Source organism: Pongo pygmaeus, chromosome 4 (genome assembly GCF_028885625.2).
Source record: "Pongo pygmaeus isolate AG05252 chromosome 4, NHGRI_mPonPyg2-v2.0_pri, whole genome shotgun sequence".
Lineage (NCBI taxonomy): Eukaryota > Metazoa > Chordata > Mammalia > Primates > Hominidae > Pongo > Pongo pygmaeus.
In genome coordinates, this window is record NC_072377.2 from 59,503,919 (window position 1) to 59,530,976 (window position 27,058).

Here is a 27,058-nt window from a genome sequence, read left to right on the forward strand (position 1 = left end):
CTTCCACAAATTTTGGCAATCTTTGAAGATCACTAACAAGTTTCTTAAGACATGGGAGCATTGCAAGATAGGAGCTCGGGGGTGATGAAATACAGCCAGAAAAACTGGACTCTATTCTGCACAAATTTTCTTTCAAAATTAAGATAATCTTTTGCAGATTAAAATAAGGATCTTCAAACTCTGTTTCCGTGGATCACTGATTCTCTGTGCCCTGAACAGAGTCATTCCACTACCCAAAATCAGATAATGAAGATCCTTTGTCAACTAACACAGAGGAATAGTTAAGAAGATTGTTGTCAATTTCATGATGCACTCACATTTTGTAACCTTGGGTACTTGCTATATAGCTTGTCTACACAAGCCTCTATTATATAAGGAGTCTGACTTATTACAAAATTATACATTAGCTATTTGAAGCTTATTTTTTAACATTTTGAGGTGTCACAGGCAGAATGCTAAAACTTCTAGGGTCTCTGTCACCACTAAATGAATTTGAGGACCAATCAGAGCAACAGTCTGTAGTTTGTATTTTCTTTTATGACTAATCTTAATACATAAGTCATAAAGAACTTGACAGGAGTAAAGGCATAGTTTATTTTAGTACAAGAGCTCTAAATCACAAAGACCCTCATGATGGTTTTATGAAAAGGGTCCTTTAAATTCCCTAGCACCCAGCCTGGTGCCTAGCATGTAGCAGGCCCTTCGTAAAGTGGTTTGACCTGAAGATGGAGACATAAGCACTGTTAAGTGTGTCCTTACATGAGTTACGTGGCTGGCACAGCCTTGCTTTCCTCATCCAGAAAAGATCAACAGGGGAGAGGGGCAGGGGATAAATGTTATCACAAAATTGTTTACCTAAAGTTTAATAGGAACTTATCATTTGCAAATCATATTAGTGAAGGTTGCTTTTTGCATTAGAGCAACTGCACTCTCCTTTCTGCTTTGGACACTAGCAACTCTAAATTGGTTTCCAGTCTTTCACAGCTCCGTGCTGCCCTTTCAAATCCTCACTCCAGTCCCGTTGTGATCTGAATGTTTTTCTATCATGCCTGTTTAGAGACAAGGTCTGGAAACATGGCACAGAGTATAGCTAACCACCTTGGCCAATTATAGGCATGACCTTGTAACCTTGTTTTTTCACTGCTCTAATCCTTCAATTCCAGGAACTTATGTTCCCAGGAAAAGCTAGTTACTGAAATGGACACACATATAATTAGTTTAGAGAATGTTCCAAACTCTACTCCACGTCATTTTTTTTTTTATTCTTGCATTTACTGTTTGTTTTAATGGCTGGAAAGGGAAGTTTAAAAGGAAAGTGCCAGAAACAAAGGAGAACGTTTAAAACATACAAATCACCCTATAAACGTAAAAAATAAAAAACAAAGGAGAATGCTTAAAACATACAAATCACCCTATAAACAAAAAATTTTAATTCACTGGTAGTAAAAGATGCAAATTAATAATTACTATTAACTCAATAAATCCACAAGATACTTTATCTTAGGTAGTAAAGATTTTGTTTCGTCTCCCTTTAAATTATAACATCTAGAGTTGAGATAAGGAGGTGAAGAAAAGGATAGTTTCTCTCACACTAAGCTGGTGGAAGTATAAACAACAGGTTGAGCACACCTAATTGGAAAATCCAAAATCTGAAATGCTCCAAAATCCAAACCTTTTTGCGCGCTAACACGATACCACATATGGAGAATTCCACAGTTGAACTCATGTGATGGGCTGCAGTCTAAAACAGTCAAAATTTTGTTTCATGAATGAAATATTTAAAAATATTGTATAAAATTACTTTCAAACCCTCAAAACTACACAAATACGTGGAAATTAAACAATCTCCTCCTGAATGATTTTTGGGGTTAACAAATCAAGATGGAAATTTAAAAATTCTTCAAGATGCATGATAATAGTGACACAAGTTTTCAAAACCTCTGAGATACAGCAAGAGGAAAGTGCTAAGACGAAAGTTTATAGCACTAAATGCCAACATCAACAAGTCTGAAAGTTCACAAATTGACAACCTAACATCACACCTCAAGGAACTAGAGAAAAAAGAAAAAACCAAACCCAAAGCTAGCAGAAGGAAAAAAAAATAACAAAGATCAGAGCAGAACTAAATGAAACTGAAACACAAAAGATTAATAAAACAAAAAGTTGGTTCTCTTAAAAGATAAAACTGATAGACCATTAGCTACACTAATCAAGAAGAGAGAAGGTTCAAATTAGTTCAATTAGAAATGAAAACAGAGACATTACCACTGACACCACAGAAATACAAAAGATCATTTGAGACTGCTATGAACACCCCATGCATACACACTAGAAAATTTAGAAGTAATGGATAGATTCCTGGAAACATACGACCCTCCTAGCTTGAATCAGGAAGAAGTAGAAATCCTGAACAGAAGAATACACACAGCAAGATTGAATCAGTAAAAAAAAAAAAAGCCAACAAAAAAAATCATAGGGGCCAGGCAGATTCACAGCCGAATTCTACCAGACATTCAAGAAAAAATTGGTGCCAACCCTACTGAAACTATGCCAAAAGACTGAGAAAGACGGAATCCTCTCTAACTCAGTCTATGAAGCCAGTATTACCCTGATAGCAAAAGCAGGAAAGAATGTAAAAAAAAAAAAAAAAACAACTACAGATCAATTTCCCTGATGAACATAGATGCAAAAAACCTCAACAAAACACTAGCAAACAAAATCCAACAGCATATCAAACAGACAGTTCACCATGATCAAGGTGGGGTTCATTCCAGGGATGCAGGGATGGTTCAACATATTCAAGTCAATAAATGTAGTTCATCACATAAACAGAGTTTTAAAAAACATGATCATCTCAATAGACACAGAAAAAGCATTCAATAAAATCCAGCATCCCTTTATGATAAAAACCCTCAACAAACTAGGCATAGATGGAACATACCTCAAAATAATAAAATCCATCCATATATGACAAACCCACAGCCAACATCATACTGAATGGGGAAAAGTTGAAAGAATTCCCCCTAAGAACTGGAACAAGACAAGGATGCTCACTTTCACCACTTCTGCTAAACGTAGTACTGGAAGTCCTAGCCAGGGCAATCAGGCAAATGAAAGAAATAAAGGGAACCCAAGTTGGAAAAGACGATGTCAAACTATCTCTGCCAATGATAAATGAATTCAGTAAAGTCTCAATTTACCAAATCAATTTACACAAATCAGTAGCACTGCTATACACAAAAAATGACCAAGCTGAGAATCAAATCAAGACCTCAACCCGTTTTACAATAACCACAAAAAATAAAATACCTAGAAATACACTTAACCAAAGAGATGAAAGATCTCTACAGGGAGATATATATATCTCTGTCCCAAAATCCAGGCTCAGCAGAAGGATCAAAGCCAACACTTCACCAAAGAGGAACACACCCACAGGAAAGCCAACATTTGACTTTTGACCTGAGCTGCAAAGATAAACTGGGCCAAATTTCTCTCTATTAGGAATTCCTATTTGGAAGCCCAGTCGTGCTTGTAGGCTCTGGATCTGAGGTGCTATGAATCAGGATCAGGGCCAGTGACCATGTAGAATGTGGAGCCAATTTCAACATAAATAAGCAGATAAGTTGTATGATGCATTTTTATTATAATCATATATTACTTTCAAAATTAAAAACAAATGCAAAAACTTTTGGTAAGAAATAACCCAAGTGTCTGATTGCATGTCAGAGAAGAGGATACTGGTTTCCTGTTGGTGAATACCACCTGCATCTATTCCAAGCCCACACAAAGAAAGTGCTGGAGGCAAAACAGGGATAGGTACTTGTTTTCAGACCACAATTGTTGGTTTCTCCTTTCCTGTTGGTTTTTTTCAGAGCTGTCTACAAACACAGGAGTATTGACTTATTACTGCCATAACAAAAACACCTTGTATTTGCAAAACATACTTAAGTGGAGATACGGGAACTGTTTTGTAGACACTGGCTAAGTCAGACACACAGTCATAGAACCACACGGGCTGCTGTACTCAAAGCCCTTTATAAATCAACCCATCCTGGCCAGGAGCAGTGGCTCACAACTGTAATCCCAGCACTGAGGGAGGCCGAGAGAGGCAGGAGGATCGCTTGAGTCCAGGAGTTTGAGACGATACTGGGCAACATAGTTAAGACCTTGTTTCTACAAAAAAAAAAAAAAAAAAAAAAAAAAAAAAAAAATTATGAGTGAGGCGTGGTGGTGTGTGCCTGAAGTCCAAGCTACTCCAGAAGCCTGAGGTAGGCGGATCACTTCAACTTGGGAGGCCGAGCTGTGACTGTGCCACTGCACTCCAGCCTGGGCAACGGAGTGAGACCCTGTCTCAAAAAGAAATCAACCCATCCTCCCGTTACAGATGGATACTCATGGAGGGACATCAAGTTTTTACATTATTCATGTGCTATGTCTGTCTAGCCCCATTTTTTTAGGGGATCTGAGGCAGGAGATTCATAGAGAAAAATCAAGGTGCTGGGAAAAGAGCCATTACTAATCCTTAAAGAACTACACTCTAAGAGAGTCCACCTTCTCGTGAAAGGAAGTCCTACATCACAAGCTGATCCTAATTCAAATATAATTCCCATACTGTCCCTAGAATAGCTCCAGAATATACAAATTCCCCAGGGCACTTAATTCTACCTGGGGCCAAAAAAGTCCCCAATGCAGCTCAACGTCCTCTGGAATATTGGAAAGCCACCCAGATCAGAAGGGGAGTGGAAGGAGAGGGGCATGAAATGAAAAACTTAGATTCTCCCTAAGATTCAGTGATCAAGCCAAAGCTGCCAAGAAACATGAAGATCACAGGCCCAAAGCACCCACCCTGAGCCCCTCCAGGCTAAGTTGAGGTGGGGAAACGGGGGCAGTGTCATGGAATGGGGAGAACATGATGCCAGAGGTGGTTGCCTCAGGTTCTGTAAGGAAAACACACATTTTGAAACATGAACAACCATATAGACCAATTCAAAGAAAGGGGCAAGACTGTATTCAGTCTAGACAGCTATTTCAACCCTTGTCCAGTGGAGACACTCTCAATCCAGCCAAGCTATCCTCTTGGCTCTCAATTTAGGACAGAGAGGCCTACATTGGATGATTAGAGAGCCTAATAGGGTGCACCTATGATCATTCATCTTGGACCCAGTATTCATCAGGCCTCTAAACAAAGAACAGAACAGCCTGGGGTCAACCATGGGCACTCACCCATTTAAATAGGCAGGACTCATTCACCCCACATACACACACATACTCATATATGCACACACACATAAACTTAACCTCAGGGTTGGCTGCTGTCAAACAGTTCTGTCATCCATTCCTGATGACTCACGCCACAGAAATAGATGTATAAGTAAACTGGAAAACTACAAATCACCCCTAATCATTTCTTTCCAGGAATGAGGATGTGATTTTTCAACAACTCAACGTTTCTATTAGCTTATTTATCCCACACATCTTCTCCTTCCCAATACTGAAACTAGTTGAAATTCCCTGAAGTGATGGCAAGTGAAAGAAACAGGTTAGAGATGAGTGGAAAAAAGAAACAGTCCAGGATTTTAACAGATTTTCATGGTTGGGAGGTCATCAAAATTCAGACACCCAAAAAATCAACAATATCTATAGACCCCTACACTGCAGGGGAGGTAAATGACTACAACAACTCTTCTGTATCTCAGAGAACATACAGGCATAAAGAACGGCCAAGTAATGTGCTATCTGACAAATAGGACAATCAGTAGCATATAACATTATCACATGGTCTTACAACGTCATAGCAAAATTATAACATTGCTTTACAAAGAGCAAAAATCCTTTTCGTTCCCAGCCAGCAACTTGATTGTAATACAGATACCCAATATTTTAAAAATCATGGAAGAGGATGTCTACCCAAAACACTTAGAATTTCCACTACTTTTACTGGTACAATTGATTCCGTTAATACAGACAAACAGGAATGCAGGAAATGCTAGAATTCATTCGTCAACCTGAAATAATTTCCCCAAATAAACCCTGAATGTGTTAGAATTCAAGAGTGATGCAAACCACTGTCTAAGCCCATAGTCTCAGAGGAAAGCACATTTATTAAAGCACGTTAATGTTCCCTTGGCCATCCTAGCGTGAGGTATACAGCATGCGCATCTTTAACGGTGCCACTCTGGAATGCACATCCTGCACTCTGCACTCTTCTTTCTTTCCTTGTCCTACTCCTACTCAGAGCCACTCTGAGCTTAAATGCAAACCAGCTTCTCTATACTAGCAGAAAAGGAAGAACCAGGGTAGATGGGATGAAAGTGTGATTCCTTCAACCATTATCATAACAATTACATAGGTACTAAGTCACCACTCTATTTGACATTACAGATTCATTAAAATGAATTCCATAATTCCAAATTGTTTTCTTTTGATATGTCTATGCTGTTCAGAGTCTGGTCTGTCACTTTTGGTACCTCAGGAACTAATTCAAGCATTGAACAAGTCCTAGAAGCTCCATTCATATTAACCCAACTCAAAGACCACAATGCTCCAAGTAGAAATAAATGCCAAGAGACCATAGGGTTCTAGTTAGGCTGATTCACCACTTAACAAAGAAATAAAAGTCCTACTGGTTTCAATCCTGATTTGAAAAAATTCTTTATATAAAGTGTATTTTTCCTATCTCAAGAGGGCAGAGTGCTCTAAACAGGATGAAACTCTCTGACAATGACTCAAGGGGCATTCTTCGGAACACAGAATCACAGACATCTTCCACGCTATAGTCCAGCCCTCTTGTTTTACACAAGCAGATTAGGACAAGTGACAAATGTGTCCAAAGTCATATGACGATCTGTTGGCACTTACATTCCTATACTCAATCATTAATTGACACCATCAATCCCCCAAGTATTCCAATCTCAGAACTTGGAATATAGCCTGGATAATGAGTAAACTCCATGCTTCTCTGGATAGGCTTTAACAGTATGAGCCAAAGAAAAAAAATTAGTTCCCCCCACTTCTGATCTAAACCCCTAGAAGACAGGCCAGTAGGTAGCAGGTCTTGCCCTCATTTGTGAGGAATGAGGGGCTGCAAGTGGGGAAGTGTGAGAATGTCAGAAGGTAACTTCACCATGAGTTTCCTTGTAGACCCAGTAGGAGACACATGGTACAACTGGTCATTAGCAACACAGCATTGCCTGCCACATCCATCCTATGGGAAGATACCAGGACTATGATATTCTATAGGCAATAACACTTTCTTCCTTGCCAGCTGCACCCATTAACAGACCACAGTTTGTTTTTAAGTGAACTAGTACTTACATTTCACAATCCAGTTGAACCGTGGGAATTCACTAGGTAGGATTTTTGATAAGGTATCTCACCCTGCTCAAATATATTAAGCTAACTCAGAAAGGTCTTCTAAAATAATCGGTAGATTCCTGAAGGGTCAGGATGCTGTCCTGCTTCTAGGGCCAACCACTTTACTTGACATATAGTAGATATTCAATAGTTATTTGTCAAACTGAAATGGACATATGTTGGGTATGTTAATATTGGGACTAAATATGCAAAAAAAAATCAGAGAACTTCAGAAGTCTGGGTTTTATTACTACAATTTGTAATGATATAGCATATGTACTGAAAATATCCTCAGAGAATATCTAGTCAAGTCCGTTATATTTATACAGCAGAAAATTGAGGCTCAGGACAGATAACTGAATGTTTCCATACTTACCTGTTATATGGGTTACTGAACCAGATCTTACACACACACACACACACACACACACATCCCATGACCACACCACTTTTTCAGGAGGGTGGGGGTCATTTGCTCTTACCATCTAGGAATGAACAAGCGAAAATTCCAATGACAGGCTGGTAACCTTGGTTCTCATCAAACTGAAGTTTCACATTAATGTGTCCCAGAGGATAATGTGCTAAGTTAAATTAATCATCCAATTATTTAGTTAATAGACTAAGTTTTTCTGGGATAATGTATGTTTTCAATATAAGACATTTTCTAAAAATCATTAAATCAATGGAAAAATATGAACATTTGAAATAAATACTCACATGTAAGTTAAGGGCCATTTGTCTGAAGGATCTGGTATCTCAACCTCTCTCATTTAAGAAGTCTATTTTCCTAACAAACCTTTCTGTATATAAAACATCCACCTCCCACACACAATCCTAGATTAAAATGTATATTCCTGTCTCTCAACAACATATTCATCCCAAAGATCCAAGCCACCATGTAAACCTCTGGTCTCAATGATGCTTTATAGCCAAGACTGGACTCTTAAGAAGCAGAATTGGGAGTTATTTTAGTGAGAATTTCATTCAAACTCAATGTTTTTCAGAAGAGAAGGCCCAGATTATAAAATATTTTACCCCAGGTCATTCAATTAAACAGCAGGGCCTGAATCAAAACCTGCCTTTGTGATCCACAAAACTGTCTGCCTTTATGGAAGTGATTTTGAGACTCTCAAAGAACCTATTACTGAAAAACTGCCTCTTCCCTAAAAAATTGATCAAACTCCAGTTACCTATTTTCATTCCTGTTAATAACCATATTTCTACTTCATATTCTATGTCTAAAGGTTGCTAGTTTTGTTATTTCTTCTTGTTGTAGCTAATAATTATTTTCTCCTATCTCTATTAAGTAAAATAATGGCAAAGTATATTGATCCTTTTGCCAAGCAGAGCTGAGAGCCCCTTCTTGTACCCCTCATATGATCTCATTAAAATAAATACTTTTCATGTTCCAAACTTTTAAAAGTTTTATTTAATTTCTAAATTCACTTATTTTTTTCCCCACAAAAAATTTCCATTTGTCTTTCTTTCGTATTAAAAGTTTAGACAGGAAACCAGATAATGAAATTCAGTGGAATGAACAGGCACTTTAATTCTGTTTGCCGGGCACTGGCAACAAAAAGTATTTGGGAACATAATAGGCACAAAGCGAGTCACTGGGCAGTAAAACTTCTGGCTTATCTTCTCATCCAGGTTGAATTCATTTGGATGGGGTGGGAAAGTAGGATAACAATATGGCAAATTTTCCACTTTGTTGCTACCATTGGTGGGAAAATGTTAAGGCAGAGACTGCAAGCCCTGTGGCATGGTACAATATTTTAGAGTTGTTTTTTTTTTAAAGTATTAATCACAGGCTGAAGTGAATTATGCATTTATAAAAACTAGAAATGCAAAAAAGGAATTCTAATATCATTAGTGGTTTTGTAATAACACAACTGTAATTAATAATTTGCATCTTGAACCTGTACAGATAAAGCTGAAGTCAAATGGCAGTTCAAATCTCCCAGTTAACCACTGTCACCGTTAACAAATAAAAAAAGATTAGATAAAAGTAAGACACAATGAAGCAACTTTCGTTTAAAGATTTTTCTACCCCTATAGTGCAGAGAGAAAAACAAAAGGGAATCACATAATTTAAAAAGATAAGGGCTGAAGGGGAAAGGGAGCATTTTAATCATAGAGTATAAAATAATAAGGAAGATACATGTATGTATGCTTCCTAGCCCATTATTGTCTATAACCCTATGGTTCCACGAAGAAAGGAAACAGAAAACTGGAGCAAGCCATCTAATGAACCAATGAGGCCAAAAGGGTAAAACAGCAACCCTCTCCATTTGGATGACTTCCAAAATTGCATCCATCCATCTGACAAATGATCATTGCTTACTTTGGGTGAGGCAATATTCTGAGCAACAGGGGTAGAGCAGTGAACCAAGCAGAGAGCAACCCCATCCATACAACCCCCTACTTCTAATACTGCTTTTAGGCTGCAAAAATGTATTTCCAACATGGCACCTCCAACTCACACATCCAGTTGCAAGATCATCTTCTTTGCTCCCCAAATTACTCCTTCTATGTGTCCCCTGTCTCAGTTAAAAGCATTACCATCCACTCGTTTCTTCTGACCACCAAATTGTTAAGTCATGTTAAACTCCAACCTCTCCATTTTTACCTCTACCAACTCCTTCAGTATATCACAGAATATCTGATTGCTGAACATCTACAAAGTTTCTTGACTCTGTCTCCACCTTTTCGTTCCCTCTACCATTAAGGACCTAATCATCTTTTGCCTAGATTACTGCACAAGCCTCCTGAGGATTTTAGGTCTTCCCTCTGAAAGCTGCTCAATACATCCTCCATTTCAGTTGATGAAAATCATATCCTCTCTCCTCCCTAAAAAACCCCCATATGAATCCTTGACTCCTCTCTTCATTCTTCCCCACATCCACTCCATGAGGAAATTCTATTGATTCAGGCTCCAAAATACATCCATATTCTGACCGCTTGTCACCTCTCCCCCTATCACACTGGTTCAAACCAAATTCATCTCTACAATGACTATAATACCTCACTGGCCTCCCAGCTTTAATATTGCCCTAGGTTAGCCTATTCTCAAAACAGCAGCGAGAGTGATCCTTTAAAAATGCAAGTTAGTCAATATGGTTCCCTACTCAAAACCCTATGAGGTACCCCCAGTCACTCAGAGTAAAAGCCAAAGTCCTTAAAAAGGCCTGAAAGCCCTAGATGATCTGGCCTCTTATTTCCTAACCTCATCTACTCTATTCTCTCAGTCACTCACCCTACTCTTTCTGCTTCCGCCATTGGCTCCTAAAAATTCCTCAAACACAGAATTGCTCCTGTCTTAGGACCTTTGCATAGGCTGTTCCTTCTGCCAGGGACATTCTTCCCTACATATCCACATGGCTAACTCCCTCACTCCTTCAAGACTTTTCTCAAATCTCACCTCCTCCATGAAGCCTACCTTGACCACTTATTTCATAATGCAACTTCCTCCTATATACTCACAACCCCTTTATCATGTGCTATTTTTTTCCCCAAAGCAATTATCTAACATACAATATGTAGTTTACTTACCATCTTTATTGTTTACTGTGTCTCTCCCCATTAGAATGTAAACTCTACAAGGGGAGAGATTTTGTCTTCTTTCAGGGTTTTATGCCAACTGCCTCAAGTACCATGCCATAGTTAAATGTTCAACACTGACTGAATGAATAGACTGATCACCCTGGTTGCAGGATCTTTGCCCCAAGGTCATCTTTTTCAAGCACAGCTCATGACATCAACTCCCTGCTGTAATTTTTTTAAATAAAAGTATAAATCAGACTTCCCCTAAAAAAAAATCCAACTCTTTTTGCTGATTCCTTTCAACATTTTTGCTTTAATATCACTTTTAATGTTCTTAGTACAATTGTTATATTTTACAAAATACTCTTTCTGGAATGTAGTGGTTGGCCTTCTGTATGACATTTTAACTCACCTAGTTTCCTTTAGAAAGTTACTGACTTTAAAAGAAAATCTTTTTGAGCACGAGTGCTGCCACTTTAAAGACTACTTACAGGACATTTTAGGGGACATAAAAACAATCTTAAATAATCATAAATATTAAAGTAAGAGCATGGTACACTTGCAAAAATTCTGCCAGAGATAAGGTTCAGCCGATGGTAACATCCATGAGCTCTATTCAGGCACTTTGCAATTGAATGTATCATAGTGATTCTTTTTAAATTGAAGAGGGACTCTGAATTATTTCAGATTTTGCATTTTTATGGTACTTTCTATCATGCCCTTTCAAATTTATATAAAAAATGTAACTATTGTAGCTAAGTTTGCCAAGAAAATTTCAATGAAACAGAAGGTTTTTATAGTCAAATTTTCTGTTTACGTTTACAAGCACATCTATTCCATATATTTAGAAATACTTGTATTTAGACAGACATACTAAAGAAAGCCCCTTAACACATTTTATAAAACACTACAAACTGACTTTGTGTATGAGTTTTAGAATGATGGCTGACACTTACGAAGCAGTTACTATATATCAGGTTCCATATTAAGCCTCGTTTAACCCCCACCGCAACCTGTGACGTTGGAACTATTACTATTCATATTTACAGATGAGAATGCAGGGGTTCAGAGACGTTAAGTGACTTGCCCAAAGTCACAGAACTACTAAATACATCCAGTTTTTTATTTCAGATCCCTGTTCTAAACCGCTCCATGTGAGGCTTACTGCTTTGCCTCACACTTAAAATGTATTAAAGAGAAACAGACTAACTTCATTAACTGCCAGTTGCAGCAACATCTTTTGAACCTAAGCACCTTAACTAGTCCCAGAGTCATAGCAGCCATATTTGAACAACAGAATCCCACCTCAACTGACTAGAACAAGGTTAGGAAAATCCACCTCCTTGGGAATTCAGAGTTGGAAATGAGAGCAGACCTCTCCCCGTGGCTGTACATAATAGATGGCCTTGGGACCAGCTTCTGCCTGCTTTGTAGGCAAAGTAGCAGAAAATGTCAGTTTGTTGAGAAAGAAGCAGATGTGTGGAGAAAAATCACAAAGTAGAGACAAAAATCCCAGAGTATGTCACTAAGACCTCCTGGGTTTGGTTCCAAGTCTTCCTGAGTATGGGTATGTCCCCGCTTTTGGATTTCATGAGAAATCCCAGAAACTGGAAAAATCTATTCTCTGTCTGTATTTAGTGGTTTAAGTGGGTTCCTGTTACTTCAACTAAAAGTTTGGTTATTCAGTACTCAGATCTGGGTTTATACATGGGGCTGAAAACCAAATAACCTTCACTGAGCAAAAAGAAAACAGAACATAGAAGGATTTGAAATGCTGGCATTTCGAAATATAGTCAATTAATCTAAAGAACAAAGTATCTTTAAAATAACAAAATTGTGATAGTCTCAAGACATCAGGAAAATGGTTTTATCTTGGAGAGTTAGAAGATGAAATGAACTTACAGGAAAACCATGTGAGATACTAAAACACAATGAGCAGCAGCAATAGAAGATGACCCAAAAAAAGCAAGCTTCTTGCCACCACATTACTAACAATAAAATGCACACACACGTGAGAAGCAAAAAATAATTGGCTCTATTTTCAGGCAGACAAAAAGTAATTTCCATATATTCCCTGTATCTGTGTTCAAAGATTTTAGGCAGCAGAATCATCTGGATATTTATTAAATGGTGGATTCCTGGGTCCCAACACAGAGCTACAGAATCACTCCCCGGGGATGGAGCTGTGTTTTTGTTTTTGTTTGTTTGTTTTGAGATGGGGGTCTCACTCTGTCACCCAGGCTGGAGTGCAGTGGCGGGATCTCGGCTCACTGCAACCTCTGCCTCTCAGATTCAAGCGATTCTCCTGCCTCAGCCTCCTGAGTAGCTGGGACTACAGGCGTGTGCCACCACACCCAGCTAATTTTTTGTATTTTTAGTAGTAAACACCGCGCCTGGCCGGAGCTCTGTTTTAAAGCAATGATCCTCGAAATTGTTTGTTTCAGCATCCTCTGCATTAATATTCTGAAGCTATATACTTATACTCAATTATCCATTTTTAAGTTGACATCTAGTTTGATAAGTTGCATAAGGACATAATTTCCAACTTGTTATAAATATCCAGATTTATAAATAAAACTGTTAATCATTCCCTTACATGGATAAAAAGCTCTCTAAGTATCAGAGAGATTTGAAAAACATTACTTATTTTTTTAAAAAAAGAACAAGCTCCTCTTCAGTCGTATATCTTTTTTTAATTTTTTCATGAATTCATACATCTTTTCCATATCCTCAGCAGAACTTCAATAACATATTTTTATGCTTGTAAATCTTTTACTGATCACTCTATCATGCTCCCCCACAAATGAACTGTGTACATAATTGAAATCTTACATTTTACATTTCCTGTGACCATAAGTTTTCAATATTTTTAAATTTTCTCTTATGGACTAAGTTCCTAAAATTATTACTGGTCCACAATTAATCAAAATTAATATATAATAAATGTTGACAAATCCATAATGTATAAAAAGTAAAACTTTTCAGTAATACATCTCTTAATGAGATGGATAGGTTATATTTTTATTTACACAACATAGAAGATTTTTTAATTTTTTTATTTTTAATTTTTTTTGAGACGGTGTCTCGCACTGTCGCCTGGGCTGGAGTGCAGTGGCGCAATCTCGGCTCACTGCAACCTCCACCTCCCAGGTTCAAGCGACTCTCCTGCCTCAGCCTCCTGATTAGCTAGGATTACAGATGCCTGCCACCACACCCAGCTAATTTTTTGTATTTTTAGTAAAGACAGGGTTTCACTATGTTGGCCAGGCTGGTCTCCAACACCTGACCTCATGATCCACCTGCCTCGGTCTCCCAAAGTGCTGAGATTACAGGCGTGAGCCACCACTCCCGGCCTGGGGATTGTTATTTATCACTAGGATGAGATATAGTTCAGCATCAGTTCTATTCCTATTTTTCATATATTTTAATGTAGATATAAAACATAAGAAACCTGCTCTCATAAATAAAATAGGAATAGAAGTTTAGCGACTGTGAAATCATTCAATTCTTTGGACTTCTTCCTAGTTATGTAACAAAAAATTACACATGAATTATCAATATTTTTAAAGATCAGCTGATAATTTGAGTATATTTTATTTTATTGAAAGCAAAGAACTGAAATGGTTTGTTATCTGGTAATATTACAGTCATTCACTTTCTCAACACTAACATCGCATTTTGAGTTTTTCCTTTGGCTTGTGCCCTGGAGGTTTTTATTTCCAAGGCCAATGCACCAAGATTTAGGATGAGAGAGCAGCACCTTTCTCTCCTAACTGAAAATAGAGTAGTTGTGAAAGGGGAAGCGACAAAGGAGAATCCACACAAATGAACACTGATTTTCTTAGACTCCTATCACTGCTACCTACCATAACTTAGAATGCCCATGTATCCCCAGGGGCATGTGTATCCTGGTTTCGACACACTAATTGGAGCTCTGTTCATTCATGCATTCATTCCACAAACATGTATTAAGCACTTGCAACATGCCAGACACTTATCTAGGCACTGGAGATACAGCAATGAACAAAACAAGAAATCCCCTGCCCTCATCGCCCTTCTAAAGGAAGCACACAATCTGTTAGGTCTGTGTTGGGTGCTACAGCCAGCTGCCTGAGCCTCCTGTGACCTGCTCTTCTCTCTACTCCAAAGAACTGTATTCCCACTGTAGTAATTTGAAATGCCAACTAGACTGGATTAAGGAATATCTAGAAACTTGTAAGGCATTGTTTTGGAATGTGTCTGGGATGATGTTTCCAGAGGAGACTTGCACGTGAGTCTGAGTGGACTAGGTGGGGAAGATCCACCCTCAGTGTGGGCAGGCACCATCCAATCTCGTGGATGGTGGTGAAGACAGTACAGAAACAGGAAAAAGGTGAATGTGTCATTCTATCTCCAGGATCTGGAATACACTTGTCCCCTGCCTTGGAAAACAGAACTCCAGGGTCCCAGGCCTTTGGACTCCAAGGTTTACATCAGTGGCTCCCCGGGTTGCCTGGCCTTCAGCCTTGGACTGAAAGTTACATTGGCTTTCCTGGTTCTGAGACCTTGGGGACTTGAACTGAGCCACACTACCAGCATCCCATGGTCTCCAGCTTGCAGATGGCCTGTTGTGGAACTTCTCAGACTCTATAATCACATAAGCTAATTCCCCTAATAAATCCCCTCTTATATATCTAAATAGTTGTACAGTTGTCCCTCAGTATCCATAGGGAATTGGTTCCAGGACCTCCTTCAGATATCAAAATCCACAGATGCTCAAATCTAGATATAAAATGGTATCGTATTTGCATATAACCTATGCACATCCTCCTACATACTTTAAATCATCTCTAGATAACTTAGAGTACCTGATACAATACAAATGCTATGTAAATAGTTACACTGTTTGGGAAATACTGTTTAGGGAATGACAAGGAAAAACGTCTATGCATGTTGGGTACGAATGCAAATTTGTTTTCAAATATTTTCAATGGTGGTTAGTTGAATTCACGGATATGGAATCTACTGACCATATATATATCCTTTTTATTCTCTCTGGAGAACTCTAATATGCTAACTTAGTCAACAGAGAGCCAGGAAGTACTTACTATGTGCCAGAACCTTAGCTAAACCCAAAGAATAGAAAGGATGCAGACTGGTCCTCCACAGTATACAATAAGCATAAAGCCTCTCATTCAGATTCACCTTATGTAATACATTAAGTCACTGTTTAAATAAGTTTATATTCTACAAAGCAAAGACCAAATCATCACCAGGGTCAAGCAGATTCTCCTCTGCATATGTAATATTAATCTATTGGCTGTGCTTAACATTTATTTATTTATTTATTTGTTTAAATTGTTTTTTTTTTAAGACACAGGGCCTTTCTCTGTTGCTCCGGCTGGAATGCAGTGGTGTAATCATAACTTGGTGCAGCCTCAAACTCCTGGGCTCAAGAGATCCTTCTGTCTCAGCTTCCTGAATAGCTAGGCCTATAGGTGTGTGCCACCACTCCTGGCTTTTTTTTATTTTTTTTTAATTTTTTTTTTGAAGACTAGGTTTTGCTGTGTTCCCCAGGCTGGTCTCAATCTCCTGGCCTTAAGCGATCCTCCTGCCTTGGCTTCCCAAAGTTCTGAGATTACAAGCGTGAGCCAGCATGTCCAGCCTTAAAGTTTGAAACATAATTTTGTTCCCAAACTATGGATATGAGTAAACCACATCTTTGGCAGTGACTACATTCTAGGATACTTTTTAATCATTGACAAAACAAATTATTCTTCCTATCAAGAAAAAAGTACAGTTCTGAGGATAAAACGCTACATGTTTGTCAAGAAAACAAAGTCAACCATCCATGAAAAGAAAGTGCACAAAAATGTACAATTCCTAGGGTGGAAATTTCCATCAATCAGATATACATACTCTTGGTGAAAATCAAGGGTCACCATGTCACTTAAGTTGCAAAATTCAAAGTATTTTAAGTTCCTAAATTAAATAACCCCAAATGTTTCTTACCAAGAAAAAAAGCCTCTCCACCTAAACACATAGCTACAATTTATAATTACCAAAAGAAACCTCACAATGGCCCTTTGTAAAGGATGATCCTCATGTAGCTAAACAATTTCCCACTCCCTCTTCTGTGGTGCCTTTTAAAATTATCATTAGAACATCTACAGTCGGAAGGTAAAAATCGTTTTTTCCCATATGAAGTTAATATAGAATACATAATTAGAACTTATTTTCCACTTGTGGTAATATGCTTGCAATTATAGCCACTATTCCATACCATTAATCCCTGAAAGTAAAGGCAGCTAGCAGAGTAAGGAGACCTCTGAGACCCAGAAGAAAGCTGGCTGGACCACATGAAAGTGGAACTCTTAAATCTGCCTTCAAAAGTGCAACAGTCTAGCCACAAGAACTACCTAGCATAGAATTAACATTCTAATCCAAATGAGAGGAAAATTCTAAGGTTCCATCTTGATCAAAATATTATGATTATAAAAACATTCCAAAGTTCAGTAAACCATACTAAACTTATATAGTCCCATATCCAACCTCTAAATATGCTATAAAGATACAATAAAAAATAGATTGTGTAGTTAACAAATAAGAGATATAGTAGGCTCTAAATAGGGTACAGTCCATGAATTTGGGGTAAAGCCAGAAATTACCAGCCTCTGAAATTTAGGTTAATTATGAACTTTAAAAATCAACACCAATGATGGGATAAACTGGCACCCTGTGCTCCTGCTGAGATGCACTGAGAAGGATACAGTGTCGCCTATGGAATATTCCTGTCCAAAATATTTAATCTTAACCTAATCACAAAGAAACAATTAGACAAATCTAAACTGAAAGAAATTCTGCAAAATAACTGGCCTGGCCTCTTCAAAAATGTCAAGGAATAAAAGACAAAAAACATTGAGAAATTATTCCAGATTAAATTCAATAAATTCATATTGAATACCTACTATCTGGATAACAGCAGTGTGTGGTGGCTAAGAATGTATCAAATTCTGCCTCAAAATCCTATCTCTACCAGGTGGAAAAGACATCTAACCATGCCATGTCCTGGTCTCCTCTCAGGAAAATGAGGCGAGTAATATTACAGCACCTTCTTCAAAAGATTATACCGAGTTCAATGAGTTCATCTATAAAAGCCTTAGCACAGACACCGCTTAACACTTAGTAAGTGCTCAGTAAATGTCAGTGGTGATCATGACCATGATGATGGTGAAGAGCCACCAGATGCTGGGGGAGGGGAACAGAGAGACTAACATCGTCACTGTCCTCACTGTGCTTACAGTGAGATGTGAGTTAGAGAAAAATGACCAGGCAATTCTAAGACAGTGTAATAGATGCACTTTGGCTGATGAAAGACTCAGCCTCAGTTCAAAGGAGGCCGTTAGGTCTTTCTAAGCAAGGAATGCTGGCATTGGAATCCAGGTAATGACAGAGAGGTGAGGCAACTAGGGTAGGAGAGATCAAACTTGAGGACTGCTAGGATAATAAGGCAGGGGAGTGCTGTGGATTGAGTCTAGTTCCTGGCTTGGCAGCTGAATGGGCTATGGTGCCAGTCACTAAGAAAAAGGAGCCCAGGGCATGAGCAGGTTTAGGGGCAGAAAGAGAGTCGGCTGACGCTGGGTCAGACTCAACCAGAAGGGCCACTCAACGGGACTTGTGCTGGACTCACAAAGAGCCATGTGGCAGAGAAGTCCTGATCTTGAAAGAAAAGGATACATTCTGCATTCCCCAGAATAAAACACCTAAACCAAACAGATTTTATCTTGTTCTTGCCTGGACTCTAATTTCAAAACATGGTAAAGAAAAATACAGCAGTCCTATCAATCTTATGTATTTCACAGTGTAACTATTTTACTGTAAAAATAGAAATTAGGAGGGATATTTGTGGCTCTCAATAGGTTCATTAAACCTAAAATTGTAAATTCCCCTGCCAGAAAGGTGGTATGCTAGCCAGATGTTCTCACTCTACTTGAGAACATTATTTTGCTTACTAAAGGTAAAAAAGAAAACATTTAGGTCAGGCTCGGCGGCTCATGCCTGTAATCCCATCACTTTGGGAGACTGAGGCGGGTGGATCATGAGGTCAGGAGTTCGAGACCAGCCTGACCAACATGGTGAAACCCCGACTCTGCTAAAAATACAAAAATTAGCCAGGCATGGTGGCACACACCTGTAATCCCAGCTACTCAGGAGGCTGAGGCAAGAGAACTGCTTGAACCCGGGAGGCAGGGGTTGCAGTGAGCCCAGATTACACCACTGCACTCCAGTCTGGATGACACAGCAAGATTCTGTCCAAAAAAAACCCTTTATAAACTCTCATTTCCTAGGTTATAAAACACATAACCCCTCACTTATACCCACCGAAATAAAACTGCCAGGAACAACTCTAACTATGTGTGCTCATGTGCCTATGGGCAAAAATATATACACTATATTTATATCATAAAGAAAACACTAGATTCAATCTTGGTCCATAGAGTCTCAATTATCAATCCAACCAGAAGCTGAAGCTGGATTTGCCACACAACACAAAACCAGTCTTGCTGCCACACTATGTGCACATTCAGTGTGTGCCTGACAATGGCTACAGGCAACACTGACTCTCTGCCTACACACTGTCTTTGAGGTACACTGCACCGTCTGTTGGCTGAATCTCAGATCAAACTGCCTTAGCTCATTTACTTGTGAAAAAGATGACTGATTGTCCCCAATATCCATTCTATATGTCCCCTTAGGAGTAGAACCCCCAAAGTCTTGGATGCTTACTAGAGTTCACCTTTCCAAGCTTCTTTGGTAGTCAGGTATCATCACGTGCCTTAAGTTCTGGCAACTGGGATGTGAGGGGAAGTGATGTCTGTGATTTCCAGATCATGCCCACAGAAGGAAACTACTTGGCCTCCACTTTCCCTTTCCCATAGAACAAACAAACATACGGGAGTGGTGAACCACCTGCAGCCTGCACATGAGCAGAAGCACTGAGGCAATGGAAGAACAACAAGCTAGAAAGAGCCTGAGCCCCTGACTCATGAGGCAAAGAGCTAGATTCCAAAGTGACTACTGGCTTAAATTTAAAATTTTATATTATTATTATTATTATTTTTATTTTTATTTTTTTTTTGAGACGTAGTCTCACTCCGTCACCCAGACTGGAGTGCAGTGGCGCAATCTTGGCTCACTGCAAGCTCTGCCTCCCGGGTTCATGCCATTCTCCTGCCTCAGCCTCCCGAGTAGCTGGGACTACAGGCACCCGCCACCACGCCTGGCTAATTTTTTTTTTTTTTGTATTTTTAGTAGAGACGGGGTTTCACCATGTTAGCCAGGATGGTCTCGATCTCCTGACCTCGTGATCCGCCCACCTCGGCCTCTCAAAGAGAGACAGATTCTTGCTATGTTGCCCAGGCTGGACTTGAACTCCTGGGCTCAGCCTCCTGAGTAGCTGAGACTACTGGCACACACCATCATGCCTGGCCAGCTTGGATTTTTACATGAGAAACTTATTCTGCTTAAGCTACTATTATTTTGGTCTTTATAAAAACAGCCAAGCCAACATCTTAATTCATTTCCACTCAAATCATTAAAATGTATGATTATGCAGAATTTATGTAATTAAGGTGTGTCTCACTTTGTTTTAGAGTTTTGCATTCCTTTATAATGACTGCAGACATCTCAGCATCCCACACAGTTTACAATAAATGCTTATGCTGGACTCTCCAAGGGGCATAATAAACAGGTACAGTTAATACCACTCTTCTCCAAATGGTCATATATTAAATCTGCTCTTTAATTTGTTGCTAGAACCAGTATTTGCAGAGTGCAAGACTTCCGATCTATCTGACAAATTTTTAACCTTGGTGTTATATATGATGACAACATTCTACACCCAGCATTAGGACTAGGCTACGCTGGTTTTCTTTTTTCTCTAGAAGAGGACAGATTGTACTAAGTCCTAAGATCGTACTAAGGTGCTTATGGTAGGCAGAATAATGTCCCCCATAGAGTCAATTATCATCACAACCCCAACACGTTCATTTCCTAATCCCAGCAAACTGTGAATATGTTATCTTACATGGCAAAAGGAACTTTGCAGATATGATTAAGGATCATGAGATGGGGAGATTCTTCTGGATTATTCATGTAGGCCCAACTTCATCACAAGCGTCCTTATAAAGAGGGAGACATGAGTGTCAGAGTCATAGAGGAGATGTGATAATGGAAGCAAAAGCTAGAAGTATGCCATTGCCAGAAGGGGCCATGAGCTGAGGAATACAGATAGCTGCTAGAAGCACAAAGGGGCAAAAAATAGATTCCTACCCAGAACGTCCAGAAAGAACACAGCTCTGCCAACACTTGATTTTAACCCAGTGAAACCCACTTCAGGCTTCTGACCTCCAGAATTACAAGAGAATCTATGTTGTTTTAAGCTACAAAGTTTGTGATAATTTGTTACAGCATCCATAGGAAATACAGTGTCCTTACATGTAGCACTGTATATTGTAATAACCCAATTGAATTAGGGTAGGATTTGTCCAGACCTAAAGAGCTAAATGAAAATAAGCAATTTTAATAATATATAATCTTATTAATAATATTGTTACTAATATTATCAGTAGTAATACCAATAATAACATACAATTGTTTTGCCTTTTTACTGTAATCACAAAGGTAGCTCTCCCTGCCTCCCTCCCCCCACAAAAAAGAAGTCACAGAAATTGAATATAAGTAGGTACAAGCAAATCTTGTAACTAGATAAAAGGATGATTTCTACCCACTAGCAAATGACTCTTCATGTCAAGATGAAACTGAATGCCATTTTTACTGTTGTTTTGAAGGATGAATGCTTTCTCTGCTAGTAAAATGCATTCAATAATTTCTGCAAAGGCCAAAGAAGAATTTAAAGAGTTTTTAAAGCTCTTCTTGATAACCAAAATCTGTAACCATGCAGGATATTCTCCTGGTATTATTTAGTTCAAATCTCCATCACTTCTTTCAGTTTTAGTTCACGCAGCTGTTGGGTACAGAAAACCAAACAGTCACCCCTGTGGCTTCTGTGTGCTTCAAATAGTACCATTCCTGGAGAAGGGCAAGATTTACTGGCCCTAGCTTCATTCATCTGGGCCGTTCAATGTTGGCCAAAAGGGTCCACAACCCACAGGAAGGTCACTAGAAGCTAAAATTATCACTGCTCCCTTAACCTGCTTCTTGTCAGCACCAGCTAATTGCCCACCATTGTGCTTCTGGCTCCATGATGGTTGTATTATAGTTCCCAACTCAGAGACGTCTCAGCGCAACACCTTTGGAAAATGCTTACCCTGACATTCCTAAGAGCATTCCAAAGCAATGCCCTTGTGTGCCTCTCTGGCCTGGAGCTCATCCACGCCTGACGGTAGAAGGTTCACTTCAAGATCACATTCTTAAGCATGGCCTGTTTTCATTGCCAGGATTTCATAAAATCATAGAACCACAATTGTACTATAAACTCTTGGCCTAAATTTAAGTCCCCTCCTTCCTCCTGAACAGAACCAAATGAATGTTGCTTAAGACCCAAAACAGATCCATATAACAGGACTCCTTTTGTTTCAGAAACTAAATTACTTCTTTGTGATACATCCCTACATTACATTAGGAGAATAACACTATCTCCTGTGCTGTACTCATAGGAAGTAGAGAGTTATCTCCTTGGAGCAGATGCTTGGTTTTAAAGATTGTTTTGTTTGTTTGTTTTTTATCTGCTTCCCTCTGTCTCAATTTATTCTGGGCTTTGGAAGCCTTCATATCTCCACCACTGATAATGTCTAAGTTTTTCTACCTATACCTTAAGTTTCCTGCCACATCTTCCTGAGTTAAGGCCCTTTAAATAAGCATCACTGCTTTTCAGGGTCTGGAGAAAGGTCTGTCTACTCCAAACCTCAGTGGGAAAGGTGGACGGCATGCACTGGATATCCTTTGCTGTCTCTGAGTAATGATCTTTATTAAACCTTTTAACGGAGGCATACATTCACCTGTATATCACACACTTAACCTAGGAAGCTTTCAGTGTCTCTGTCCTATATATGTTCCAATTTGGTCTTGCTCACTTCAGATATGGATTCCTAATATGTAAAATATAAGGCTTTTTGCTCCTTAACTTCTAAGTATTTTAACTCGCTGCTATTTGGCAGTAACATTAAAAGCACCTAAAAAACAACTCAGCTCAACAATCTAACACTATTTCTCATCCCATAAGCTAACCCATAATCTTTTTAGGTTTCCTCTTCTACTTTTTGTTTTACTCATAACTCAGCATTTCTTTCCAACAGGAGCTAATAAGAGTTTGTTTTTGTTTTTTTCCGGTTTATGTTATCTGTAATTTACAAGAATTTTTTTTTTTCTCCTCCCTGTGTTAATCTGCCAAAACAAAATACCTTAGACCGGGTGGCTTAAACAACAGAAATTTATTTTCTCACAGGTCTAGAGCCTGTAAGTCCCAGATCAGGGTGCCGGCATGGTCAGTTTCTGTTGAGGGATCTCTTCCTGGCTTAAAGATGGCCACCTTCCTATGTCCTCACACGGCAGACAGAGAGAGAGAGAAAGCAAGCCCTTCGGCGTCTCTTATAAGAGTGCTAATCCCATCAGGAGGGCCCCACCCTCATGACCTCACCTAAACCTAATTATCTCCCAAAGGCCCCATCCCCAAACATCATCACATTCAGAGTCAGGGCTTCAACATATGAATTTTGTGTGGGACACAATTGAGATTGTCACACTCTCTCCTTTTAGGGCCGATTTTTATCTGCCTTGGAATGAATCCATGACCAGCCTTTCTTCATTAAATAAGCAGGGACAGAAACTGAACACCTGTTAGGTCTCAGGCCCAGGCTCAGTGCTAGGTATTCAAAGAGGAATACATACAATTTCTGATATCAGCAGTTCCAATATTCCCAAATTCTAGATGGAAATACCTTATTGTGCTGGCTTACTGCGGCAGCCATGGAAATATGCCAGTCAGAGCTCCCTTTCTGGAGAAGCACAACTAACTGACGGCCTCTTGCTGCCACAGCTTCAGGTCTACCATGGCATTCGTGCAGAAATTGTGTTTCTACTGGGCTGCCAGCCAGCGCCCAAGTGTGCAGAGGTACTGGAATCACTGCTGTTGTTGCCCAGTGCGAAACTCCAGCAACAGGCAACTTTGCTTAGGGAAGCCCCATCCATCCAGCCAAGACTTCTCAGGAATACACAGCATTGTAAAATTCTTCCCCATCCCTCCTTCCTTCCCACTCTTCCTTCACAGATGTCAGACCTACAGCATGGTCTGAAGGCTCTCTCTACCTTTTGTGGTTTCCTCTCTCTTTCCACTTCATAGACATTCCCCAGCTTGCATGCAAATCCCAACTTGGCAACTGCTTCTCAGAGGATCTGGGAAAACAGACTCAGGAATTAACTTCACATAAAATAACTAAAAAACATGTTTAGCTTTCAAGTAACCTATTCATCTAACTGGGGACAAATACTCATCTGAGACAGCTAAAACCAAAGGTGATAGAAGAAATAAAGAAAATCTGCTTTTTCTTACATTCAAACAAAGGCAAAACAGAAAATTATTCTCACTATAACTTAATATAATTGGACATACAGCTATGGAGCATTTGCCAAGTGCCAGATGTTGTGCAAGGTATTGTAAAGGCTATAAAGATAAACACAAGATAGACTCCCTGCCCTCAAGGAACTTACAAGCTGCACTCCTATCTTTTACTCAGAATTTTTACATCATTCATTTTAAGCAAATTCCTTAAGCATTTTGTGCACACATACACATGGTTCTTCTGTACAAAGCAGATAAGTAAACAAGATTACTTCATGTAAATATTTTTAAGTCCTTACTTAGAAAATAATTTGGTCTTTAAAAGTAAGTATCACTATATTTCCCATCTAAAGTCTCCAAATCTCCACCCTAGTCCTCTAAAGGGAAAATGTCAAGACATTTTATCACTTAATCTGATTAGAAAAGTCCTTCATGCTCATCTACATAGATACATCTCCAAAATCCCAAGTTAAGAAATGAGCTCAAGGCATTTGGGTCAACTGACACAGGCTGGTGGAAAAAAAAAAAAACCTCAAACATCTTAAAATATTCATTTTTGTTGTTGTTGTATTGTGAAATATCTACATACAAAAAGTATATAAAGTAAATATGTAGTTTAAAGAATAACATAAAAAAAACTGTGCGCTCACCATTCAAGTTAAAACCCAGAATATTACTATAACTTTTTTTTTTTTTTGAGACCAAGTTTCGCTCTTGTCACCCAGGCTGGAGTGCAGTGGTACGATCTCAGCTCACTGCAACCTCCACCTCCTGGGTTCAAGTGATTCTCCTGCCTCAGCCTCCCAAGTAGCTGGGATTACAGGACCCGCCACCATGCCCAGCTAATTTTTGTATTTTTGATAGAGACAGGGTTTCACCACATTGTCCAGGCTGGTCTCAAACTCCTGACCTCAGGTGATCTACCCTAAGTGCTGGGATTACAGGCGTGAGCCACTGGGCCTGGCCTACTATAACTTTTAAAGCACTTTTTCTTCCCTCCACTGCTTTAGAACAGTTTCTCAACCTCACGCTATTGACATTTTGGGCAGATAATTCTTAACCAGAACATTTTGGATGCTTAGCAACACCCCTGGCCTCAACCCGTAAGATGACAGTAGCATAGCACCACCATCACCACCAGTTGTGACAACCAGAAATGTCTCCAAACACTTCCATATATTCCCTGGAGGGCAAAGTCACCCCTTGTTGAGAACTACTGCCCTAGAGGTAATCATAGTATGAATTTTTGCTTTTATTTATAGTATATCAACATATGTAACCCTAAAACAATGTATTGCTTAGTTCTACTGTATTTGAACTTCACAGAAATGAAATTGTACTCCATGTATTTTCCCGTGACTTGTTTCTTACATTCAACATTTTTTGTGAGATACATCCACGGTGTATTATTACAAGCTGTAATTCATACAATCATTTTTTCATATATTTTTGCTGCTGTATTGTAATCCGTTCAATTAAAACTCCATAATTGTTTAATCCAATCTATTATTGACGGACATTCATATTGCATCTAACATTTTGCTTTTATGAATATTTCTACTAGGAACCTTTCCTACACAGGTCTTCTGGTAATTACACAACAATTTCTCTGAGCTATATACCTAGGAGTAGAATTGCTCAGTCACAAGATATGCTCATGTTCACCTTTATTACTTTCTAAAGTGGTTGCATACATTTATATCCCCATCAGCAGTAGAGGATAATTGCCATCACTCCACATGATTTCCAACACTAGGGTCTTCACTTATTTTTCACAACATGTGGTACCACAAAAATATACATTGCTTACCGTGTAAATCCCAATTCTACAAACAGCAAATGAGATCTGGATACATTCAGACATTCTCTATAAGATTAAAATAAGAATAAGAGATTACAATGAAATGTTTGTACCAAAGAACTGTCTTCATTCCCCTTGCTCTTGTTTCCCTCTTTAAAGAAAATCTGCTATATTCCAACATCTGTTTTATGAGCAAGTGGCTGAATTTCTTCCGTCTGTTTTCTAGGCTAGCTCAAAGAAGACAGGGATAATAAAATCTGGGGCATGTGGCTTTATCTTGGGACTGTAAGGCAGATACTTTGTCCTCTAATACAAGGGCATCATTTAAGGAGTGTAACTTATTGTAATGGTTTAATTTTACTTCTTTCAAATCTTGTTCTAATATCCCATTTTAATAATAAATATTTGGCTGCTATAAGTAGCTTTTTAAGCACTTCTTTTTCAGTTCAATTCTTATTAGATCATAAAAGTCTATAATCCTTATAATGGATAGAAAAAAAAATCTCTGTAAAAGGGAAACACTCATAGTTAAATGCTGAAAGTTATGAATGGGCTAAATTTTGACAGAAGACTGAGGTCCTTGGTCTCAGAATATCAATGGCAGTACTCAACTTAGAATTCACAACTTCTAATTCCCAAATCAAATTCAGATTCCTAAAACACATGCCCACTCACAAAACCATGCATACCAAACATGACTACTGGTTTCTTTTCCTTTCTTTAGCTGGAGAAATATTTTTAGCACATTAAATTAGTATGTAGTCAAAATAACCCTAACTTTATACAGTCGAACACTGTTATTA

General features: G+C 38.8%; 1 protein-coding gene across 4 annotated transcripts in view; it reads right to left on the reverse strand.

The window, feature by feature from the left end:
• ARL15 (ADP ribosylation factor like GTPase 15) overlaps nucleotides 1-27,058 on the reverse strand; it is a 427,836-nt gene that overhangs the window by 372,400 nt on the left and 28,378 nt on the right. For 3 of the 4 annotated variants that reach the window (XM_063664814.1, XM_063664816.1, XM_063664815.1), the window contains exon 2: nucleotides 26,265-26,321. The exons of the other annotated variant lie outside the window; for it this stretch is intronic. In XM_063664814.1, coding sequence (XP_063520884.1) covers nucleotides 26,265-26,321 — 57 coding nt within the window. The remainder of the gene's footprint in view (nucleotides 1-26,264; nucleotides 26,322-27,058) is intronic. 4 annotated transcript variants of the gene reach the window in all.